Source organism: Ascochyta rabiei, chromosome 3, assembly GCF_004011695.2.
Source record: "Ascochyta rabiei chromosome 3, complete sequence".
Classification (NCBI taxonomy): Eukaryota; Fungi; Ascomycota; class Dothideomycetes; order Pleosporales; family Didymellaceae; genus Ascochyta; species Ascochyta rabiei.
This window is the reverse complement of record NC_082407.1, coordinates 75,695-92,946: the sequence shown is the minus strand read 5'-3', so window position 1 is coordinate 92,946 and position 17,252 is coordinate 75,695. Positions and strand designations below refer to the sequence as shown.

General features: G+C 52.0%; 6 protein-coding genes across 6 annotated transcripts, besides 1 other annotated feature; 3 read left to right on the top strand and 3 right to left on the bottom strand.

Moving 5' to 3' along the window:
• Positions 1-5: 5 nt before the first annotated feature.
• On the bottom strand, positions 6-1,118 carry EKO05_0001793 (uncharacterized protein; the record flags this gene model as incomplete). The annotated part of the gene is made up of 1 exon (XM_038946782.1): positions 6-1,118. The coding sequence occupies one exon, from the start codon at positions 1,116-1,118 to the stop codon at positions 6-8; it is 1,113 nt and encodes a 370-aa protein (XP_038795261.1).
• Positions 1,119-1,474: 356 nt separating this feature from the next.
• Positions 1,475-1,767, bottom strand: EKO05_0001792 (uncharacterized protein; the record flags this gene model as incomplete). The annotated part of the gene is made up of 2 exons (XM_059635756.1): positions 1,475-1,681; positions 1,738-1,767. 2 exons carry the CDS (start codon positions 1,765-1,767, stop codon positions 1,475-1,477), a joined length of 237 nt encoding a protein of 78 aa, XP_059491739.1.
• A 446-nt stretch (positions 1,768-2,213) lies between these two features.
• On the bottom strand, positions 2,214-3,103 carry EKO05_0001791 (uncharacterized protein; the record flags this gene model as incomplete). The annotated part of the gene is made up of 5 exons (XM_059635755.1): positions 2,214-2,614; positions 2,670-2,836; positions 2,889-2,917; positions 2,964-3,022; positions 3,076-3,103. The coding sequence occupies 5 exons, from the start codon at positions 3,101-3,103 to the stop codon at positions 2,214-2,216; spliced, it is 684 nt and encodes a 227-aa protein (XP_059491738.1).
• Positions 3,104-3,324: 221 nt separating this feature from the next.
• EKO05_0001790 (uncharacterized protein) lies at positions 3,325-5,523 on the top strand (the record flags this gene model as incomplete). The annotated part of the gene is made up of 3 exons (XM_038942388.2): positions 3,325-3,427; positions 3,498-3,648; positions 3,795-5,523. The coding sequence occupies 3 exons, from the start codon at positions 3,325-3,327 to the stop codon at positions 5,521-5,523; spliced, it is 1,983 nt and encodes a 660-aa protein (XP_038795259.2).
• Positions 5,524-5,607: 84 nt separating this feature from the next.
• EKO05_0001789 (uncharacterized protein) lies at positions 5,608-6,381 on the top strand (the record flags this gene model as incomplete). Its single annotated transcript, XM_059635754.1, has 1 exon — positions 5,608-6,381. One exon carries the CDS (start codon positions 5,608-5,610, stop codon positions 6,379-6,381), a length of 774 nt encoding a protein of 257 aa, XP_059491737.1.
• A 4,449-nt stretch (positions 6,382-10,830) lies between these two features.
• Positions 10,831-10,867: a tandem repeat.
• Positions 10,868-14,776: 3,909 nt separating this feature from the next.
• Positions 14,777-16,562, top strand: EKO05_0001788 (uncharacterized protein; the record flags this gene model as incomplete). The annotated part of the gene is made up of 4 exons (XM_038942361.1): positions 14,777-14,850; positions 14,902-15,075; positions 15,131-15,995; positions 16,074-16,562. 4 exons carry the CDS (start codon positions 14,777-14,779, stop codon positions 16,560-16,562), a joined length of 1,602 nt encoding a protein of 533 aa, XP_038795257.1.
• Between the last annotated feature and the right edge of the window lie 690 nt (positions 16,563-17,252).

The window sequence follows — 17,252 nt, the reverse complement described above, 5'->3', positions numbered from 1 at the left end:
GATACTTAGTGCCGTCCAAATGTCATTCCACTGACCGGTCCATAGATATTCCCAGCCTGAAAGCCCTGGTTATTATTCCCAAACGAAACACGTGACGACTGTGCAGAAGACGGGGTTGCAGCCAGGCTCGCAGACGCCTCGGCGCCTCCAATCTCAACCGCCGGAATCTTCAATAGCAGTCCTTTCGCGCATGCAGCTGCCGTAGCAGCCGCGTAATTCTGCCAGCCTTTGTTCTTGTGAGAATCTGCATAGTCGCAGATGCCACGGACCACGAGGCATGGATGTTCCTCCATGACGCCTGCTGCTTCCATCTCAAAGCAGATGACTTCGTGCTCGAGCTGGATTCGGTTTCGTTCTTTGGCGGATATCTGCAGTTGACTGCTGGAGGCTATGTTGCCGTAATGGACGAACGGCTCGTCTACCATTCGGACAGCGCTTTGCCCTCGATCGGAGCGTGAGTCAGAATGGTCTGCGTCGCAGCATTGCTTGCAATCGTCATACTCAGTTCCTTGGTGCTCGTAGTTGTCTTTGTATAGCACGTCGCGAATAGGACCAGGGTCATCGTACTGGTGCTGACGCTTCTCGTCAAGCTTGCCACGCATTTGCCCCAGTATCTCTGGAATATTCGTCTGCGACCAGCCCTCAGCTCGATAGTTGTTCACAGCAGCCAGCAGATCTCCAGGGATGCCGTTTGTGTATCCACGGAATATCAGGCGCCCCTCGCGCTCGCCCTTCCAAGCGCCCTTATCGTACTGCGCCACCCCGCCAGAATTACCCCGCGGAGAGCTGACCACAACGTCTCCCAGCACCATCTCGCTGGCATTACCTGCAACGCCGTAGCGAGGCACCCCGCCAGCGATGCCAACGAGCACAAAGTGTTTGATGTTGGGAAACCCAGCGGACATCCTCGCAGCAATGTTTGCAGCCCCATTCAGCCCAATCTTGTGCTGCAGCCCAATGACAACCTCGTGTTGACCAATGCGTCCTCCCAGATAGTAGACGCCGCGATGATGAATTTCTTCTTGAGGATACTCTTCGTCTAGCACGAGTCGAGCAGCCTCTCTTTCCAGGGGGAGAGGGGAAATCCAAGCGATGGTGAAACGCTGATTCTTGGCCATTTTGACTGTGATGTGTGGTTGTTACTGGCTGCGTACGTGTTTGGATGCTAACGATCGTGTATGAAGGAGACTCAGAGGACGTGAAATCGTAAATCCAGGCAGCAGCGTCAACAAGGCTATTGTATAGACGCTTCGTACGTGATGGTCAGCTTGCCGCTCGAGTTCAGCCTTGCTTACTAACGCAGTCCTGAAGAGGAATCCGCCGTCACGAGCAATCAGGCGTGACGTCATTGGCAAGCAAAGATATCGAAGCTACATGGCGGCTGTGGTGAGTTTGAGGGCCATTTCATGCATCAAAGAGGCTATAAGCCAACGTCTCATTCGATCGGTCGAGGTTTCTAACGCCCAGCCCATGTCTAGACGGCGGACAAGGCTATGGATCTCCCCACAGCCACGTTTAACCGGCCTCCTGACCGGCTCCACCATAGCCACAGTGCAAGGGTAGCCATAGTCATCGGGATCGACACAGCCCAATAGATCCAGAAGTGGCCAGACACAGCAAAGGACGTGCCTTGTCCCCCTTCACGAGGCTCGAAAGAGAAGAAGTTTGTTCCAAAGATGGTCTAAATATTTGTGTCAGCTCGTCAGTGTGCTTCGTGCCTTGGATCCAATCACTCACCGATACGAAGGTGGCGGGCAGGAAGGTCATTGTGACAATCGCAATCGCTTTCATCGCGGAAGCCTCCCTTTTCGCTTCCTCGCCTATGCGCACTTGGATCTTGCTGTCTCTTTGGGCTGCTGAGTTGAACGATTATTGCTGTAAGCCAGCGGATGGATTGCAAGCGAACGATGTCTTACCAGAGTGATTTCATTTTGGATACGAGCGTTATTTGCAGTTGATCGCTGGAGCAGATTTTCAATGAATTGGCGCTGGAAGGTCAGGCGGCTCCCTACTTCGTCCCAGCCTTTGTTGGGAGTGGTACGCTCACGCAGCTCTTTGTGGTGTTGCTGCACGGCGTCAAGAGAGTTCATGGCTACTCTCAAGGTCTCGTTGACGTGTACGCCGTGTCTTGCTATCTCGTGCAAGACCAGATAGTTCGTCTCCATTGCCCTTCTCTGTCGCTGTTTAGACTATGTAGATTGAGCTGTAAAGTGTCAGATGACCTGACTCACCGCTTCCCCCTGGCTGATGTGATTCCTGATGGACCACACCGAGTCGTCGTACAGCTGCAGTAACTCATCTGCTACGAACACCAATAAAGAGTGCGGACTTGTAAGATTCACAGTCCTTGATTCTAGCACTTTCTGGATGCTTGACTGTGACTGGGGGGGCAGGTCAAAACATATCAACGTCAATGGCCCTGACGACTTCCAAGACAAGAAGAATCCCATTTCGAACCACTCCCATCCAAACTGCATGCTCTGCGGTCCGTGAACAGCAACAGCGTCAATGGGACTGTTGTGTCCTAACTGGTAGTTTGACAGATGAGGTGTAAATGTCCGCTTTGGCAGAAGTATGTTGTAAGTCTGCTTGACAATAAAGCGAGACCAGTGCGCTGTAGCTTGTCAGCCAATTTAGACATGTGTGGGGGATTGACACTGGTCTCTCACTGTAGCCCTCCACTTTTCCATCACAGTCAAGTCGAACATGATGGCCAGCGAAGCCGTTTGACTGAAGGTACAGCCGATCGAAGAAATATCGTGGGATGTTCAACTGTTTCTCAAGGCTGCCACGGAGCTGCGGTGCAGTGTCGACGAAGGATTTGGTTGATGCAAATCTGTATTGGATCAGGCCTCAACATGCGCCACAGCTACGTGCCTCCCACCTACATGATTTGGGTTTGTCCGCCCCTAAGCTGCTAATTCTGGTGAGTTATGCATGAGCAAAGAGGTTAGCGACCTCACTTGTGCAATTTTGTCCCACGTCAAGACTTGGCTTTGGCACGCCGAGGGCGCCGTAATAACTACCGGTAGCGACTTAGTGAATCTGTTTGAACATGCATCCTTAATTGCGTACCTAATCTGGTGACTGTGGCTCCGCTCATCGCCGAAATGATGTTCTCGGAATCTAAGCGGTGCTGCCACTCTCCTCTTTCTATAGCTGTGACAGCCGCGCTCAGTCCACCAATAGGTGCGGAGCTGCGATAAGTGATGCAGCTTGGCAATGACGCTCTTACTCAGCGCTGGCTAAGCCTCAGCCTGATGCTGCGGTTGAAAGATCTTCGCACGAGCGCCGTGCTGCTGACCTCCAACCTCAACTCCTCCCATGACTTCTTCAGCGACTTTTGGCGATGGGAACAAAGGCTTTGAGGCTGGCAACATCTACGGCTCAGTGACGCACGTATCCCACGCGTCCAACACTGGCACAGGTAAATAGGCAGTATTGCGATTTCAGCGCAACAACATCTCGCGCAAGGCTAATCCGTGGCCCACCTGAAGAGCGACGCGAAGATGCACCGCAGCCGTCGATTGTAATACCATTCGCCCGCGACAAGCAGTTTATCGACCGAGGCACGTTGCTCGACGAAATCCATGAGCGATGCGGGCTGCCAAATGCGCGGATTGCGCTCGTCGGGCTGGGCGGGGTAGGGTGAGTAGCCTGCTTGCACACAAGCCAAACCCAGCCACACTCCACATTCAGCCACACCCCACATACAGCCACTAGTACTCGTTCGGCTACCAAGCCATACTCGGCTACTACATCACACATCAAGAACGACACTGACCAGCGCAAAGCAAGTCGCAGCTGGCTATAGAGCACGCCTGGCGCACGCGTGAAACGTCGTCAACCACATGGGTTTTTTGGGCCCACGCCAGCAGCGCTGCCCGCCTCGAGCGTAGCTTCCATGATATCGCCGACCGCGTCAAGGCCGCAGGACGGGAGAATACAGAAACCAATATCTTCAAACTAGTACACGACTGGCTTGCAGACTGTAAGGAGCGGTGGCTGCTTGTGCTGGACAACGTAGATGACGCCAGGTTCCTGCTTGACGCTGAGAACGCAAGCTCCAAGACGGCAACCCGACCGCTGCGGGACTACCTTCCCCACTGCGAGCAAGGCAGAATCCTTGTCACGACGCGGAACGAAGAAGCTGCGCTGAGCCTAGTAGAGCAGCAAGACATTATGAGAGTAGAGCCAATGAGTGAAGCGCAATCCCTGGCGCTACTTCGAAAGAAGCTGGGGGCGCAAGCACACAATGCGAATACTAAAGAGTGTGCCGAACTTGTGACATTACTCGAGCATATGCCACTCGCCATCGCGCAGGCTGCTGCATACATCTCGCAGAGAGCGCCGCTTTGCTCCGTAACACAATATCTGGCCGAATTCAAGAAAAGCGAGCGAAAGCAGTCAAGCCTTCTTAAGTACGATAAAGGCCAGCTTCGGCGCGATGCAGAGGCAAAGAACTCAATCATTACAACTTGGCAGATTTCTTTTGAGCACATACAGCAGATGCGACCGTCAGCAGCAGAGAGGCTTTCGCTCATGAGCTTTTTTGACCGACAGGGGATCCCCCCGAGTGTTCTACGGGTGCTAGTCTTGCATGATGAGCATGAGATCAGTCAAGATGGCGATGACCTCAATGCAGAGTACCCTAAAGAGAAGGACGAGTTGCAGCCTGTGTGCACAAATGATGAAATCCGGAATGACCGCACCACGAACCCCGATATCGACATCAAGGACGACATCGAGAAGAGTTTGAGTGATTCGCAACACAAACTTGCCAGTAATCCCGCAGACGACGACGAAGACGATGCTTTTCAGGAAGATATTACAACGCTGCGCAGCTTCTGCTTCATCTCCGTCAATACCGATGGAACAGGCTTTGAGATGCACGCGCTTGTACAACTTGCCACTCGCACCTGGTTGGCCGCAAACAGGAAGCTAGAGCGTTGGAGAGAGCAGTTCATCTGCAATCTTGACGCAGTATTTCCAACAGGAGAGTATGAGAATTGGACTGTGTGCGGTCCGCTCTTTGCGCACGTCAAGGTGGCTGCAAAGCAACAGCCAGAGGGTGATCCGCTGCTGTTGAAGTGGGCTGCGCTGCTATATCGCGCCGCGTGGTACGCATGGCGGAGAAGCAATGCAACTGAGACTAAGCTGCTTGCGGAGCAGTCGCTGGAGATACGGAAGAGGCTGTTTGGAGAGGTGCATAAGAAGACGTGGTCGGCCATGGCGATGGTAGCACATGCGCATTCACTCATAGGGCAATGGGACAAGGCGCAGAAGCTGGAAGAAGAGGTATTAGACAAGCGCAGGATAAAGCTAGGAGACAACCATCTAGATACGCTGATAAGCATGGGCAACCTAGCATCAACGTACTCCAAACAAGGACGATGGGATAAGGCAGAAGAGCTACAGTTGCAAGTACTAGAGAAGCATAGGATAGAGCTAGGAGACAACTATGTAGATACGCTGATAAGCATGGGCAACCTGGCGTCAACGTACTCTAAACAAGGACAATAGGATAAGGCAGAAGAGCTAGAGTTGCAAGTACTAGAGAAGCGCAGGATAGAGCTAGGAGACAACCACCTAGATACGCTGACGAGCATGAACAACCTGGCGTCAACGTACTACAGACAAGGACGATGGGATAAGGCAGAAGAGCTACAGTTGCAAGTACTAGAGAAGCGCAGGATAGAGCTAGGAGACAACCATCTAGATACGCTGAGAAGCATGGGCAACCTGGCGTCAACGTACTACAAACAAGGACGGTGGGATAAGGCAGAAGAGCTAGAGTTGCAAGTACTAGAGAAGCACAGGATAGAGCTAGGAGACAACCATGTAGATACGCTAACGAGCATGAACAACCTGGCGTCAACGTACTACAAACAAGGACGATGGGATAAGGCAGAAGAGCTAGTGTTGCAAGTACTAGAGAAGCACAGGATAGAGCTAGGAGACAACCATCTAGATACGCTGATGAGCATGGGCAACCTGGCGTCAACGTACTCTAAACAAGGACGATGGGATGAGGCAGAGGAGCTGTTTCGCGAGACGCTAGCGTTACAAGAAAAGGCTCTCGGGAAAGATCACCTGGACACTCTGGACAGTATCAGTTGGATTGCCTTCATCTTGGAAGAACAGCACCGCTACCAGGAATCTTTGGCCTTCTACGAACGCGCTTTGAATGGCTTTGAGACTACACTTGGACCAGAGCATTCAACAACGCAAGCTTGTGCCGAAGACATTGCATCTGTGCAGAAGATAATGAACAACAAAGCAGACACAAGTCTATCATCATCTACCGAGGATATATCTTCAGAGGAGCTGGATATGAGCGAGCTTGTTGCACGACTGGAGCAGCTTACGTTGAGTGGGTGATAGATGGATTCTTTCCTCGAAGGTTCAGCAAGGCGCATTTGAAGAGCCTGGAGACAGACCGGCAGCAGCGAGAGGATTCTTTCTTCAACGTACTTCTCATCCTTGACTTCATTATCAACACGAAGGATTCGCTTGGCGTCAAAGAGTCGCGGCTTAAAATTGATCTAGCTCAAGCGCCACGACCTTCCAGAACAAGTACGATTTAAGACCAACTCAAGCATCAGTTGAGGAGTAAGAGTCTTCGAATCTGCCATTGTACTTCGACTTTCAGCATGGTAATTGTGGAGATGCTATCCTTTCTCTAAATGTAAGAGAACGCCCCTACAGGCTTGTTGACGCCTGCTTACGTTCAAAAAAGTGTTGCATCTTGGCTTTGCTTCGTCTGAGTACACTGCCACAAAGTGATCAATTGTAAAATAGCTCGTACGCGTACACCTCATTCATCTGCCATGTTTTTGACCTCGCTTTTGTTTCCTGTGGTATAGCACCGTCGTCGCTCAGATAGTTGATAGCAGACTATCAGCTTACTGCATCGGAACGCCCATCCTCGAGCACCTTGTGCATATCAGCGGACTTCAATAGAGTGTTGTATCTCGTGCGGCACAGTATTTGCTCAACGTCATTTTCTCAAGCAAACAAAAGCCCCGCGGCGTGTTGTCTACGCACCGCATTATAGCACTTTGAGTAACATAGCTCAAGCACCACCAGACTATGTTCGAGCTGAAAAGGCGACACTTACGATGCTGCAGAAATACGTGGCTGCTATTGAATCGCAGCCAGAAGACACCTGCACCCCCAGATCTCGACACACTTTGACACGACATGGGAGGTTGAAAGATGCCGGACCAGTAGTAACCGCGCAGTCACCGGTGGAGACCCTCACGCGGACTATGTTTGTCATTTCAGGCCATGCGTGCCAAACAACTATGAGAGACCAAAAAAACGCTCACCAGCACGTTCTTCAAACATTTCACGCGTGTCTTTCACCTACCATCACGATCCACTACTATCGAATTCCCCCACGGCGAATTATAGGAGACACCGGCAGTAGTTTGAGTCCGACATTTTCAGAAGACTTCATTCCGACATCGAAGAAGCTGGAAAATGCATTACGCTCGGACGAAAGACAAACAACTCACTATTTGTCACACGTCCCTATCCCAGCATCAGACTCCAAAACAACTACCATTCCGTGATACATTCATCTGCGAAAACTGCAACGGCCATCCATCGTTCCACAACCCCCAACAACCCACCAAACACAACCATGAAAAACAACCCGAACAACCACACCGACTTCCCACCTCTCCCCTCAAGCACCCAGCCTCCCAACCGCAGCACCACGAACCCCACACCACTCCCACGCTACGCCCAAGCCGCTTCCCGCTGCACCACCGCGCGCCGCTCCAAAATCCAACACACCCTACGCACCTGGAAACGCACACACCCGACCCTGCACTGCATCCTGCAATTCGCACACACGCGGTACACTCAAGACACCAGCACAGCAACAGACCGCATCCTCGAAACCGCCATCGACGACACCACAGCGCTCATCTCCCGCTCATGCAGCGAGGCGGCTGTTACCCGCGCCCTAGTGGCCACCGTCGTGGTGGAGATGCTGAACACCATCGAGCGGCTGAATTTCGAGCTTCTGCTGCAGTACGATGACGATGTGGATGTGCTGGTTGGGTATCAGCAGCGCCATGGCGGTTTTGCGCCAGGGTACGAACAGTGCTTGGTCGTTGCGCGTAGGCGGGTAAAAGAATTGGAGCATGTGCATGCATTTGTTGATCTGTATCGGAAGCTATACAGGGACAGTTAAGGCGAATTTGGAAATTGGGGGGTTTTGACAGCGGGGTTTTGGATGGTGTGCTGGACTGGGGAGGGAGGGGCCGTTGCTGTTGGGGGGCGTTCCTGTGTGCACTGCGGATTCTACGCTGTTGTCCTGTGTCTATTGTTAGCGCTGCTCTATCACGTGGCAGCTAGGAAGATTCTGATCTGCTGACTGCCAAAGTCCCGTGTATGTCCCGCTCGGCTTTTAGTGAGCGGAGGCGATGGCAGGGGCGGCTAAGCCAAAGAATATGGACGAAGAGCGTACATCTGCTGTCTCCTCTATTGCTCAGGTTCTACTAGAGACGCTAGCCGCTATATTCAAACGTTGTAACCTCAGAATCTCTGGGCAGCTGTAGCGCGGGTCTCCGTCGTTTTTCACTTCTTTTTTTCCCAGCTACTCGGTGCGTACAGATGCTTTGGAGTGCGGATCAAGAAAAAGAGGTACTAGAAGGAAAGGTAGGATGACAGTAATGGAGATACCTAGAATAGTAAGAGAAGAGAGTGTATAAACCGTAAGACTAAGGAGATCAGTAGCCTTATCGTAATGAAACGTAGAACAGTAGAGATGATGTCAACCAACGGAAGGAACACGCTTTGTCGAAGTGATGGTACGTAGTGGATGAAAGAGACGGCAACGGACCGCCAAAAGGATTCATGTCCCTCGCTACAGCCGTGAACATTTCCTAGGTGACACACATGCCTGGCGACTCGGTAAGTAATACGCTCTGTCAAGACAAGTTGCCGTCTAGTCCTAGTTCATACCCACCATCCGTGTCAGACATGTCCATGTTGAGCTTGAGCTGGTCTTTCATAGCCCTGTTTATGCGGCGGTCAATCTGGATGAAGTTTGTGAACTTGAACTTGGACATGTTGCAGTACCCCCTCCCCACCGCTGATTGCCGATTTGGTGGTGCCGCTTGTCAGGCAGGCGTAGCGGTCTTGTCATTGGCCGTCGACAGGGCTGCCGCCTGGAGGTAATCGTGTGTGCTCTTGCCTGCATGGGGGCCAGTGGCGCGCACCTCGATGTTCTTCTTTGGGATAGCGCCGCTATTGGTTTAGTTGATGCGGCGAGTGTACTTGCGCATGTCGTTGCATGCGCTGTTTTTGCAGAGCGCGCGAATCGCTTCACCGATGGTCTTGCGAACGGAGGTGTGGCAGCTGTAGTCGATGCCGTCTTCGCCTATGTCAGTGGTGGTGTTGGATGCTGCGCGCCCGTTAAGCAGCTCGCCTTCGTTCCTTGCAGCGAGGGTTGCGTTCACGAGCTGCGCGGTGGCGTCTAGGTCCAGATTAATAGCGCGCTTAGATATATCTAGACGCTAGGACGCGTCAAGGTCTTGAATTTCCTCGCAGGAGAATGTGGCCGTGAGCGTCCAGCCTTCCATTTCCGTGCTCAGGCCGGTGTCGTCCAGTTCTCAAGCGGTAAGCAGGGCGGCATCTCTAAAGCACCTGCAAAAAGGAGGGCAGTAATAAAACTAACTGCATTTTGCTGTCCAGATGCTGAGCTTGGTTTTGAGGCTCGAGGTGTTGGAGGACTATGTGCTGTGTAATGCGAAGACTCTCTGTGGGATCTACCCTCGCGTTATACTTTCGGAGCATCTTCTGTCACAATGCATCGTCACTCTGCCAAGCCGTATTCTCGCCTTCACATGAGGTTTTGACGCATAACGGGCGGTACAGACAATCGCGGGCTTTCCTCAGCTCAACCATTACTGTGGCCAAGAAGGCGCCTTCGAGCGGCACTCTGTAAGCCGCGGGAGGCCTTTATTTTTACGAACATCCCGAATCGGCTCTTTTCGAGGCCAAGGAAGAATACGATAACGTTTCATGTGGGTCAGACCACAGGCACAATTCGAGGCTGAAAACGCTACACTTTTTTTAGCCCTGCCAAAACATCACCATGTCTCTTTAAGAATGTCACTCTTTATACAGCCAACGCCCAAAACGATTGCTGAAGACGGAAATCACAATCTGATTATTATATAATCAAATCCTCTCAGATTATTATATAATCAAATCCTCTCAGATTAGAGTATTGTGTAAAACTTCATGTCGAGACAACAGTGTTCTAGACAAAGAAGAGGCTGAACAGCTGCTAGAGAATCCAGTGCTGCATATGGCGCAGCAGGACTGCAAGACCGAGTGCACAGAATATCCCGCTAGCCCAGCGCTCGAAATGCGTGCCATACAAGCGTCAACCGCTCACGCCACGCACCTCAATATCCAACGCGTTGCGGCGCCATGCCCGGTGAAGCTAGACGCGCAGACGCATGTATCGCGACATGGAGACGTGCGATGCGGAGGATCAGGCTCAGCGTGGACTTGGAAGCACAGCGTTGAGATTTAATAGCTTGCCAGGGCGAGGTCGTCGCATCACGCGACGCGTCTACAGGTGCAAATAGGTGGCTTTGAAGTCGCCCGTGGGACAGCTGGAATTTGACAGCGCGCGTGGAGTTTGCAATTCAGTCCGGATCCTCGTCTCCGCGTAATCGACAAAGCATGATACTATCGCAAAAACTTCTACATCTTAAAAGGAAAAGAGAAGCAGGTCGTTGAATCTACGTTGGAGCTAGGAAGTGCGCTATCGTCTGTCACCTGTCACGGCCACGTTGTTTTGTACCGGTACCGGTATTGGCGCCGCGCTGCCGGTACCCGCAGTCCGCCCACGCGCCAGGCTGCTCCCGCTGCGGCCCTGTCCCCAACCGACGTCTCCACAGTGTCTGCCGTCGAGCTCGAATATTGACCGTTGACATCGGACTTCTCTACAAGCGCTTCGGGGTACGAGGAGGTGCGAAATCGTGCAACGAGTGAAAGAACACGTAGCCTGGTCTTTGGACATCGCGGCTGCAGAGCTGCATAGTGTTGTTGGTTTGCGTTGACTCGGGAGCAGAGTGTGGGGTTTCTCTTCAGCGTGAATGAGGACATGGGAAGTTGCGCAATAGAGGTGCATACCAGCTTTCTATATCAAGTAGAATTACGTTATAATGCCAATCACGTGTATGTGTGTGTGTATGGTTTATTCGCACCACAGCTGCTGCAGCTAGCAGAGCGCGCAGGCGTGCGAGCGTGCAACAACAGCGCAACAACACCAAATCAGAGAGTGCGTCACGCTCTGCTATGCTCTTTGCAGCGTCAAGATGCTATTCATCTCCGTAGCTGTGAAGATTCACGCATCCATCACGCCTGATCCCAAGATTCACGATAGGCGGCAGGTTGGCACGTGACGAGTCCCGCGCAGCTGCCCGAGGGAGACAAGGTGCTGTTGTGTGCAAGCGTGCAAGCGACGAGATGTAAAGGCGGGGGTTCACAAGCACACAGCCTGATTACAGCCACCTGTGGCTAGGGAGGAAGTGTGGCGGTTGACTGGGACACGTGATGGATCTCGCTCAGTCGCTCCTCTAATAAGTTTTGGAAGGTGGTTTCCACTAATGCTGAACACCATTTTATGAGAGTACTTACTTAATAGTAGTACGTCTTCTAACGTTTGTCAACCATCAATCTTACACTCTACTTTCAATAATGAGTGGGACGTTGCGCGAGGGCATTCGAAGCGTGTCTACTCCACACTTGTCGCGGTTTGTAAGGTCCTGGTGACTAGTGTGTGTGTGACAAGGTAGACGGTGTATGAGGCCGTGGAAATGACCTAAGTTATCCAGCACACCAGCTGTCTCGAGTTGCATTCAGATCAAGGATCCGTAGCAAGGAATCAGGAGAGCAACAGCATCGGTCGGATGACGACTCAGGTCTGCAGCTGCTGGGAATGTGCTGGTGGTGTCACTGTGCGGTGTGGTTGGTATGTGAGAGGCAGCTCTGCGCGGGGCTAGTGTTTGCTGTAGAGTTTATATTGGGTGTGGAAGGGTGGAGGAGCTGATGAGAATGAAATAACACCAACGTCCCCATGTCGGACGTGTGATGAGGAACCGCTAGCCAGACTCCAACGACAAGGCCGTGGAGGCGTCAGTGCATGAGGAGTGCTTGACGGGTAAGCGGTCACAGCTTTTGCAGCACGGGTGGACAAACTGTGAGCCTGGTAGCGTTCAGACCTGAGAAAGATCATGTCTCCACTCTACGTACATTTATGACGGGTCACATCGTTGTGCACCTCGGACTCAAGGTGTGGTAAGGACATATCTGTCGTTGTGATCGCGTTCGGTGCAGACAGCTGCCTGAGCGCGACCTAACGCGCCATGACGCGCTGCAGAGTCAGCCTCCGTCTCAGCACCACGAAACCGCCTAGTGCGCCACCAACGACATCGACGAGATCCACGTCTCTCTGTCTGTGCATGTCTCCTTCTGCGAGAAACCTCTCTTTGGGTCATAACTGTCTGGGTGCCGCTGCTGGTCGAGATTCGGTCTTATTGCCGAGGGCTTTCTCCCGCTGACAAGGTATTTCCACCCATGCTGATCAGCAGAGCGCATAGATGTGTTTGCATATGCGTGCTCATCACTGGGGTTTTTGCTCAATCGTGCAAGCTAGAGGCTTGCATGCAGCGGTCATTCCAAGATGTGTAAAGCCCTGCACTGACGAACGTTGCAAGTGTTGAGTTGCATTCCCACAAGTGAATCGTAGAATCAGCGGTCGGCGAGATGGTGGACAGCACAACTGGCACTTTTTTCTTAATTAGGTATCTTGAAGAACTTCGAACCCCAACCGGCAGATTACTCAGCTCCTCCCCACCATCGTCCCTCATATATTGGCCACCACCTTCCTAAAGCAGGCTGCTCTTTTGGTCTGCTCCGCTGCTTTGTCTAGACGTTCTCATATGGCGACGACGTACGCAACACCGCTGAATTCTCGCACACGAACGAGTCCGCCCTGTAAAATACACACTGCCCTCCTCGCACACTACGCGCAAGTATGCAGGTCGTGAGGAACACCACACAAGCGGTCAGGACCAGACCAAAACTGCGCACGTCATCCATCTCAGACGCTGGAAAGTAAGTCTGCGACCTGTTGCTTTGATAGTCGTGGCCTTTACAATGGCTACGTCGCAGACAGTGACTGTGGATTGTGATAGTTAACAGAGTAAGCATGTGTACCATAGCGTGCGCTATCTTACCGCAATATTCGTCAGCGCGCTCGAGTCGTGTAAAGTGTTTAAGTAAAGCCGCCATTCTTCAAGGAACACAAGCCTTCTACGCCCGTCCAGATTGGCAGACAGAGCTTTTCCCAACCAAACAGGAGAGCCATAGACACCGTGTGCCCCAGGTGGGTCTAGATCGCTTTTTGTGCACAGCCATGCAGTCCCCATTTCACCCCAGCAATAGCTCAAGGCGGCATATGGTAAACGGGCCCCGTGTGTCTCGATCAGGTGGAGATTCGAATTCTCGCTATCGTCAGGGTCGGCGATTGCAAGGAGTTGGTCGGGTAGAGCCTTTAGTCGCGAACTTCCGTCGCGGTTCTGTCTGTGCAAATTGTGGTGTGCTCGGTCTGGATCTCAACAAGATCGTCGGGTGGGACTTCGTGAAGACTGTTTGTGATCTTTCCGCTATGCTTGTATGCAGGTCCAGAAGTGCTATGGAGCTCTGTCGTGAGGCACTTCTCAAGCCATCCTTGAGCGGTTTTGAGTGGGTAGTCGGACGCAGTGTTTTCCCCGACAGAACGCAATCAGGGCGCACTTCTGCTTCTTGCAGGATTGCTCTTGTTGCTGCAACACAATATTGGTCGTCCACGAGCGACCGTGTCTCTTCTGGATTCTGGATCCCAGGGATGCTTTTCGGAGCCCTCTCTGCGGTATAACTGACCTCGTTTATCCTCGGGCATCTCGTGTGGCCTGGTGCTGAGTCTCAGGGGTCAGAATCGCTTGAGAACGACAGATGCTCTATCGACATGGTCAAGGAATACTACTAGAAGACCTGCTGGACAGTGTGGAGCAAGACAGCGGCTGACATTTTATACCTTTTACGTGTGTTCGTTCATGAATGCCTTGCCTAACAAGAAAAGATCTTTGAATTACTTCCATCTACGATGAAAACAGCAAGTATCCTGGAGCTGCGTGGATCCTCTGCGGGTGTTGAGGCCTGCCTCGCTGTCTTGGAATAAGATCGCAGCGGCAGGGTCATTTCGCGCCTTGATCAGTCAAGCTCTTCTTGGTTAGCTCCGTTTAGGCCCATACATATGTATGCGGCAACGAATTCAAGATCCGGAGAATTATTCATGTAGCAACGCCCTCCCAGGAATAGCCTGGCTAAGGCCTAATCTAGATGAGCTTCTCTGCATAAGGGCGGCTTACAGTACAGATTTCGAAGTTTTAGGCCATTGATTCAATGGAACACTCAGTTCTTGTTCCGGCAGCTCTCCGTCTGGCTTTGATTGGTTGCATCTACTGTACTCTAAAGGTACCGTATGGCGTACGACAGCAGCCCACACGTCATTCCCGGAGCTAGTCCAAACTCAGTAGCCCCACTTTGGATTAAGGGCGAAGGGCGCAGTGCTTCTGAGGGCGTAGCGACCGTAAATGTTCGCCCTTGAACCCACCAGCACTCTCCAAAACAGTCTCAGAATCTTGAAGCTATGCACCTCTCACGCGTTGGAGCAGACGACAGTTTGCGACCACTCGCAATGTTTTTCCAACGAATTCAGACTCTTCCAGATCGCATCGCAGAGAGCAGTCCTTACTACATTCTAGTGGTCGTGTGGGTATTTATATCACGTGCTCTAGCCTTGTACTAACACGTGACCCGTAGCTGCTCTGCTATGTTTCTCGACCTTGCAAACTTAAGCGCAATCACCATTGCACTGCCGACGATTCAGAAAGACTTCAACATCAACACTAGCGATCTCCAATGGATCATCTCCGCCTACGCTCTAACGTTTGGCGGTTTTCTTCTCCTGGGCGGCCGTGGAGGAGACATCATCGGGTTGGCTTACACTACAGCTTGATCTCCTCAGGGACTTAGCTAACATCGAGCCTAGACATCGTCGCGTTCTGCTTTTTGGCATGGTTTTCTTCGCGTTGTTCAGTCTGGTATGCGCTGTGTCTCCGAGTTTCTTAGGACTTGTCATCGCCAGAGCATTTCAGGGAATAGGTGCCGCGTTCACCATTCCTCCAGCGCAAGCACATATTGCCCTACATTTCACCGATCCAACATTGAAGGCCAAAGCTCTTGGAATATGGGGTGCTGCAGGTTCCTTGGGCTTCATCATCGGACTCGTCCTTGGTGGCGTTCTCACAGCAACCTTGGGCTGGAGGTGGATCTTCTGGATGTCTCTGATCATCTCAGGCGTCGTCATTCCAGCGGCCTATGTTGTCCTTCCACGGGTCCCCTCTCCTCGCGCTGCAACTCCGCATCCCGTTGACGGAGGGGTTGAAGCCAACAGTGAGCCGGCGCCAGCAAAGAAAGAGCTCTTACAATCGGTCCGTGAGCGTCTGGTTCGATTCGACGCTCTAGGCATCTCTCTTGGTATTCCTGGTATCCTCCTCCTCACCTACGCACTCACCTCAGCAAATACAGAAGGATGGAACGACCCCAAAATCATCGCTACTCTCGTGGTATCCACTCTCCTGGTTGTTGCATTTATCCTGTATGAGCGCTCGGCACCTCAAGCAATCCTGGCTCCCCATTTATTCCGCGATTTATCCTTCAACCTCACGATGATCCTTGCCGTCAACACCTACGCCGTACGACAGGCTTGCACTTACTTCCTCACTGTTCAGCTCCAGTCCTACGGCACTAGTGCTATCCACACCTCAGTCCTCTTCATTCCACTTGGCATAAGCGCCCTTATCTTCAATACTCTTTCCGGTCGTCTCGTACCTATTCTCGGCGCAAGGCCAATGGTAAGGTACCACATTTTCTTTTACGTGTACGTCCTACAATACCAAATGAACGTGCTGACTGATTTTTTAATCTAATAGTTCATTATTGGCTGGGCTCTTTCCATCCCTGGCGTGCTCCTCTTCAGCTTCATCACCGAGCACACTTCGTACTGGCGCTACACCTTCCCAGGTATGATACTGTACATTGCCGGTATTGGAGCCGTCTACATCACCGCTAATTTTGTCGTCGTCTCTTCCGCGTCAAAGTCGGACCAAGGCGCCGCTGCTGGTGTCTTCAACGTCGCGCTGCAGGTCGGCGGCAGCGTTCTGGGCCTTGCTGTGCTGACAGCGGTCGCACAAGGCGTCGAGATGACATATGGCGACGCGCATCTTCCTCGGGGTGAACTGGGTGGCCTTGGGTACAGGAGCGTATACTACAGCTGCGTAATTTTGAGTGGAATTGGGCTCTTTCTCAGCGTTTTCGCGATCAGAGTGCCAAAAAGCATGCACGGATCGATCTGGAAGAACAAGGTTAACGCAGGTACCGCGACCGAGACTGCTTCCTCTCATGAGCTACGGTCTACCTAGTTACAGCCCAGTCTAGTCTGTACTAGCCTGATTAGACTTAGTCAACCATAGAATTCGAGGCGCTAAGAAAGATTACATGATCAAATACAAGAAGTAGGAAAATATAGGAAAATACAATATCTGCTCTGTTCTGAACCTCAAAATCCCTAAAACAAACAGTCAATGTTGCTTAAGCTCTGAAATCAGAGGGCTATGCGTTGCCGTACACTTCAAAGACAGCCAGCAAGTCAATTGCTGATGCATGACACATGCTCCCGTCCGCCCTTAGTCCCTGGTCATGATGGCAAATGAGGTCCTAGGAGATGCTAGCGCATAGAATTGCGTAAGGTTTCAGCCTATAGCTTCACACCCAGATGTATTTAAGAACTGCATCGCTGTTGGCTGGCGACTCTGATCCTATCCTTGACCGTGTAGTTGATGACGCCCGTCATGGTAAGGAACGACGGCGAGGTGCAGCATCGGGGTTCGTATAACGTCGACAGGGCATAAAGAGTGATGCGGAGAAACGCGAGGGTGCACGACTGCATACTCTGGACTCACTACTAAATGCTGGTACGCGTGATTACTAGCGCTCACGCACTGTGCTGTCCGCTGTCAGTCTGGCGGTGATCGAAGTAGCAGTCTGGCAATTGTGGGAGCAGAAGTGTGCGGAATCATAGGCGCGGTGCTTGATTTTGATCTGGCATTGCG